Source organism: Anabrus simplex, chromosome 2, assembly GCF_040414725.1.
Source record: "Anabrus simplex isolate iqAnaSimp1 chromosome 2, ASM4041472v1, whole genome shotgun sequence".
Classification (NCBI taxonomy): Eukaryota; Metazoa; Arthropoda; class Insecta; order Orthoptera; family Tettigoniidae; genus Anabrus; species Anabrus simplex.
In genome coordinates, this window is record NC_090266.1 from 337,087,142 (window position 1) to 337,094,075 (window position 6,934).

Here is a 6,934-nt window from a genome sequence, read left to right on the forward strand (position 1 = left end):
CTGAATCAGATGCCCTTCCCATATTAACTTATTTGCCATTTGTTGGTCATACTTCCTGTTGTTCGCATTACCTTCCCAATTGACATTTGGGAAATTGAGATCACTCGCTACAATCACATTCCTTTCCTTATCGTTTCCCACATAGCTGATTATCTTATCAAATCATTCTGAATCAGCGTCTGCGCTACCCTTTCCCGGTCTGTACATTCCAAAGACATCAAGTTGCCTATTATCTTTAGAAATGAGCCTTACACCTAGAATTTCATGTTTCTCATCTTTAACTTTTTCGTAGCTTACAAATTCTTCTTTAACCAGAATGAATACTCCCCCTCCTACCATTATTATCCTATCTCTACAATACACACTCCAGTTCCGTGAAAAAAATTCTGCATCCCTTATATCATTTCTCAGCCAAGATTCTACTCCTATTACAATATGTGGTAAGTATATATCTACTGAATTAGGCCTACTTAATTCTATTCCTTTCTCTCAATACCTCTACAGTTGAGCACTAACATTTTTATGTCATCCCTACTTGATTTCTAGTTCGCTGTTCCCTTATCATCGCTCCCTAGGCCACCCCGTTTTCCTGAATGTACCTCCCTATAACCCTTCTAAACAAATTTCCTAACTTATATGTACCACTGCGGTTTAAGTGAAGGCCATTTGAGTGCAGATCCCAATCTCCTATCCATCCATTAGGATCTCACACCCAGTTTCCCACGTACCTACTCCATGGTCTCATTTAAATCCCCAATCACTTTCCAGTCAGTATCCCTCCTACACAGTATTCCACTGATAACAAAATCCGCTTCCTTAAACTTCATCCGTGCTGCATTTACCAGATCCCACACATCGCCAACTATGTTGGTACTTATACCTACTTGTCTTACGTTGTTAGTACCAACGTGAAACACTACCACCTTCTCCTTTCCTTCCTCCTTCTCTTCTACTTTCCTCAACATCTCCCTTAACCTAATTCCTGGATAACACTCTACCCTGGTACCCTTTCCTCCACACACTTTCCCGACATGTCTAACGATGAAATCCCCCATGACCAGAGTCTCAACCCTACCCACCTCAGTTGATCCCCTCCCCTTCTGGTCAGTCCTATCTTTCCTGACAGCTGCAGAAGCTACTTCCTCTTCCCTATTCTCCATTCCATGACCCTGTTCCACCTGTCTTTTCCTATCCACTACTCCACATTTCACTTTCCTACCTTTTCCCTTTCTCCTACTTTCACACTTCTCAGCAACAGTTCCCTGTTCCTCATCTTCCCTCGGTTGTTCTAGCCTCAGTGACTCGTACCGATTTCTCACAGACACCAGTCCTGGATTCTGATCCTGAATGGAGCCATTAGCCTGCAATCTTCTTCCCCACAAAACATTTGACCACCTGTCTTCTACAATTCCCCCCTTTCATTCCCATCCCTCTTTTACACCTACTCTATCCTGTACATGGCCTATGTTGCAGTACGAATGAAAACGCAATTAAACATTTACCACAACCACATATTGACAGAGAACAGCAACATGCCACAGTGTGACAAGACAGGTTCTAAAAACTGGTTAGATTAGATTAGCTTGAAATCTGGTAACAATCCGAACATGGGTGTCATTCAGTATTGTCTACATAAAGAGTAAGCAGCTATTCTTAGTTATTAAAACAATTCTTGACTCCAGAAGTCATCATCAGTAATGTATATAAACCTACATATGTATGTATGAATATATTTATGTATGTAGTTTATCACAATAAAAGCCATACAGAAATGAATTAGGCAATGTATTAACCCTCAACTACTATTGCCGAGCCAGCAATGACCCAATCGACTTTCCTGGTGTTATATTTCTGTGCAGTTTACTCCTAGATTGTTGTGGTCGCAGGTATTCCTCTTTGATTGTTTCCTTTATCAGTTACTAACAGAATTCACTCTCAGCAAATTATGATTTGAACTGGACAAACACCTCGGGTAGTGTTTAGGTATTTATCAATTCATATTCTAATTGGGTTTTAAACAGAATGTTTGTGCAATGAGTGACGTAGATTGGCGGGTGGCTTAATGTTGACGACGTAGACGATTTTAGTGATGGTGACAGTGTTTAGTGAACATGATACTGCGAGTGAACAAGAAATACAGGACGAAGATGCTGGTGAGATACGGTATCACAGTTACTTCCAGGACCCAGTAATTCTCGCCAGAGTGAAGACCTTCCAGAGCAACGAACTCCTCCTATATGCCCCGAACAGGCTGATGAACAGGATTATGGATTCGAGTTATGTCCTGTGTCAAACGTTATTAGATTAGCCAAAGGGAAAAATGGCTTCAGATGGAGCACCCTGCCTCCCTGCAGTTCAAAAAATAGACAGCATAATATAATCAAGGTAAAGTTGCCTCAGCTCAGAGAGGAAGCAAAATCATTGGTTCAGCCCGTGGACCGCTATGCATAACGACTGTCATTTGTTTTCTCGCTCGCAGCCTTCTTGGAAAGGATGTTCTGCAGCAGTGCTCAGTGCTGCCAACCTCTCTACTTAGGAACTATGCTTCGAATTGTTCCCCGTTCTTGCCGTCCGCGAAGCGGCCTTGGGCCCCTAGTTTCGTATACGGTTAGGATAGGATCTAGACAAGACGATTGGTCTGGATGGGTAGGATTCTTGCCACGGACAAGACCATTGGTTTGGACGGTTAGAAGCCACGAAGCGACGTTAGGCCCCTAGTTTCGTATACAGTTAGGATAGGATCTAGACAAGATGATTGGTCTGGACGGTTAGGATTCTTTCCGTGGACAAGACCATTGTTCTGGACGGTTAGAAGCCGCGAAGCGGAGTTAGACCCGTAGTTTCGTATACGGTTAGGATAGGATCTAGAAAAGATGATTGGTCTGGACGGTTAGGATTCTTGCCGTGGACAAGACCATTGGTCTGGACAGTTAAAACCATGAAGCGCTTTTATTGTGCTGCGGTTGGTAACGGATTATCATCAACATACTTGACGTGAAGGAGATCACGTGCCACTTTACATCGGCCAGTAAGAATACAAGTAGCTACTTCAGAAATGAACATTGCGTGTAATAATCTTAATTAGGTTATAAAAGTAAATGTGCTTCTTGGGGCGGGATGGTGGGTTCCTGGACATTGCAAAGAACACATCTCTCCTCTGAGACGCTCTCCAAGTGAGATTTCACTAATTCCACTCACTTGTAACATTACAAATTACGCCGGTCTACGGGCTGAAATAATGCCGAAGCAAAGACAGTTCAACCTGTATATTATTGGCAAATGCTTTTTGATGAGGACATGCTGTATATGATTGCCAACCATAGAAATGCCAAAATAACAGAACAGTGCTTGAATTTGGGTTTGCTGTATTGATCTGGAACTTTTAAGTCAGGCCATGAAGATGTGAAAGGGTTATGGAAAGCGGATGACACGGGTAGGGACATGTTTAGAGACTCAATATCTCTGAACCGCATTATTTTTCTTCTAACTGTTTTACGGCTTGGGTTTCACTGTACTGGATGAACGCAGTTCTGTTGAAAGATATTTTGTATTGTTGATGTGTCATATAAATAATGTGTTTGTACGTCTGAATTACAGAGCAAGTGTATTATTTCACAAAATGGTCTCACGGCTTCGTGTGAGGACAACTTCAAAAAAGTGCTGCAACTTCAAAATATAAAAAATCCGAAGGTATCTTCTCACCTATTTACTTCAAATGAGAGTGGACAGTCTTCTCTAATATTAAATATTAGGGCCCCTATTCTACCAGTCGTATTAGGATACTGTCAATGTCAAGAAATTCATGATAGTAGCTAAGGGTTAAAAAAACTGTCCATCGTACCATTCGTACAAAATATACTGGGTGATTTTACCTGTCCTGGACTTGTTGCAACTCAACCTTCTTCTGTGAAGCAAGCAAAATTGACACATAATGCCGCACAACACCGACAAGAAAGGTTATGACAACTATCGGTAGAAATACCCAAACACGTATATGTGAGTCCAGCAATAACTCTGCCATATTCAAAGCTTCTATAATTAAAGCACCGTTTCCATTAAATGTATATATCTCCTTTTACAATTAATGTTTTACCACAGCCACCAAGTCACAGCACGCAGACATGTACATAAAACACGGACTAAGTAAATAAATACAGAACGCGAACCACTTCTTCTTCTTCTTCTTCTACTCCTTGTAATTTGTCTTGTCTTGTCTACTTGATTTAATGGGCTTCGCTTGAGAGCGGTATACCCAGCCACGTAACCGAACAGAGAGACCAAAGTATGGAGGAGGCAGAGAAATAAAGTCAAAAGTGTAAAAAAAGGTGGGAAATTAAGGAATGAAACAACACGACTACACAGGAAAAACAAAAGGACACAAGGGGACTAAGCTTCACGCCAAAGCGACCGATACTTGGCGACGCAAATGTATACGCAAATGACTTAGCGAACAATATAACATCGAAAATAAGATTGTATGCAGATGACATAATTGTTTATAGGGAAATAAATAACATTGAGGATTGTTCAGAATTACAAAGGGACCTTGACAGTATCCAGGAATGGGTTGAAGAAAATGATATGAAGATTAATGGACGCAAATCAACTGTTACAACATTTACAAACAGGAGCTTTAAAACTGAATTTGAATATACTTTGGATGAGGTAGTTATCCCAAAAGATGGCAAGTGCAAATACTTAGGTGTGAGATTTGAAAGTAATTTGCACTGGAAGGGTCATGTTGATGACATTGTTGGGAAAGCATACAGATCGTTACATGTCATAATGAGGCTACTTAAAGGATGCAACAAAGAATTAAAAGAAAAAAGTTACTTAAGTATGGTTCGTCCATTATTGGAATATGCAAACAGTGTTTGGGAACCTCACCAAGAATACCTAATAAAAGAACTAGATGGTGTGCAGAGGAAAGCAGCAAGGTTTGTAACAGGGGATTTCAGGAGAAAGAGTAGTGATTCAGAAATGTTAAAGGAACTTGGGTGGGAAACTTTAAGTAAGAGAAGGGAGAAAACTAGACTTATAGGATTATATAGAGCCTATACAGGAGAAGAAGCATGGGGAGATATCCGTGAGAGGCTTCGGTTGGAAAATAATTATATTGGTAGAACTGACCACAAGTACAAAATTAGAAGGAATTTTAGCAGAAGCGATTGGGGTAAATTTTCTTTCATTGGGAAGGGCGTGAAGGAGTGGAACAGTTTACCAGGGGTAGTGTATGATCCTTTTCCAAAATCTGTACAGATATTCAAGAAGAGAATAAACAACAACAGAGATAATAAATTAAATGTTAGAGGGCATTCGACCAGTGCAGGATATTGTAAATAATAAATGTGTGCGATTAAATTAATTCCATCCCCTGGTCTAAGGTGTTTGGACAGCCCAAGTAGGGGACTGCCTGTAGGGGTGAAGTACAGTGGGGACTTCGGGGGCCCTGGGACCGCTACGGTAGCTGTGAAGGCCCTTCAGGAACTCTGAAAAGTGGTGGCAAAAGGGGCTCTGGTTAAGACGCAGCAGGTCGTTATGCTACTTAGGTTCCAAAATAGGTAAAATATAAATATGTAAATAAATTCAATGTTAATTTTAATCTTATACCAGTTGTATAGTATTATTAGAAGTAATTTCACATACCGTACTGTATATGAATTGACTATGTTTGTAAGATATTATAAGTAGAATTATGTAAACAATATAAATTTATTAAGGATGATGTGTGTGTTTAATAGAAAAAATTATTAGCGTAAATTGTATAATATTGTATTCTAGGAAAATTTTCTTCGTCTCCTGTTAATTTAAAATTTAGTGCTTGACAATAATGTATTTTAGTGTACCATTTGCCACCGAGGTAGACACCTCATTTGCAAATAAAGAGATTTTGATTTGATTTGATTTGATAATCACAAACAGACCGGGTCAACACCGAGGGGAGAAAGAAAGGTATCGAAACTACTAGACCGGGTGGGAGATAGAAAAGAAATGGATAAGGTACCTACGGTTAGATAACGAGAATCGAACACGTCTATATTGTGGAACCGCGAAAGTGGGAATGAATAGAATATGAGGTAGATATACAACCATTATCAGAGGGAATACGTGTTATTTGGTTACATTACTACCGGCTTTCCTGGTAGACCTATTCTGTGAAGCAACAGAAGATTCGAGGTTGCGTAAAAGAGCCACAACTTCCTCCTGTAGAGTAAGGAGCCTTTTTGACCATGTGGCATCGTGCTCAGCTGCCTTAGCATACGCCCCAAGTTTATCGGAAATAACTGGAATGAATTTCGAAACCGGGTTCGAAGCCCGGGATGTTTCTGGCTTTACGGTCGCAGGCGACACAGCCTGCTGGGAAGGAGAGGGAGTGTTCGTCCCGGACACAGAGGCAGTGGAAGATATGGCAGGCGTAGCCGAGGGAGGTATTTTGAGGAGTTCACGGTATCCTTGGACATCATACCGTGGTGACCTATCCTGACTCGGAGTGGGGGATGAGACAACCGCCGTAAATTTACGTTTTCTGGGCTGCGGATTCTGTAGAACCGGCGCAGATTTCTGGAGTGGAGGAAATTGTTGTAGGGTCAAAAGTGGGCTGAATCTATTGGACACTGGGGTAAAAAAAAGGACTCTGAGGATAAAGGAGAAACGTCCAAAGCCTGCTGTTTTTTCATAGCCTGTTGTCGTTTATGTTCTGGGCATTGTGGAGATCCCACGGAATGCTCCCCGGAACAATTGAGACAAAGTCTGGTAAGATTCTTACATACGGTAGTTTCATGATCTTGTGCGCAATTGGCACATCGAGGGAGTTGAGCCCTACAGTTTTTTCTGGTATGGCCGTATCGTTGGCATCGCCGACAGATCGTCGGTTGAAAGACAAATGGGTCGACCTGGGTACGAACCCGATAAATGGAGACGAAGGCAGGTAAAG

At 41.2% G+C, this 6,934-nt stretch overlaps 1 protein-coding gene across 1 annotated transcript in view; it reads right to left on the minus strand.

The window, feature by feature from the left end:
• Window positions 1–4,185, minus strand: part of EMC3 (ER membrane protein complex subunit 3) — an 88,481-nt gene extending 84,296 nt beyond the window's left edge. Inside the window, exon 1 of the mRNA XM_067139067.2 lies at window positions 3,873–4,185. Within this exon, the coding sequence (XP_066995168.1) occupies window positions 3,873–4,021 (149 nt within the window). The 5' untranslated portion in view covers window positions 4,022–4,185. The remainder of the gene's footprint in view (window positions 1–3,872) is intronic.
• Between the last annotated feature and the right edge of the window lie 2,749 nt (window positions 4,186–6,934).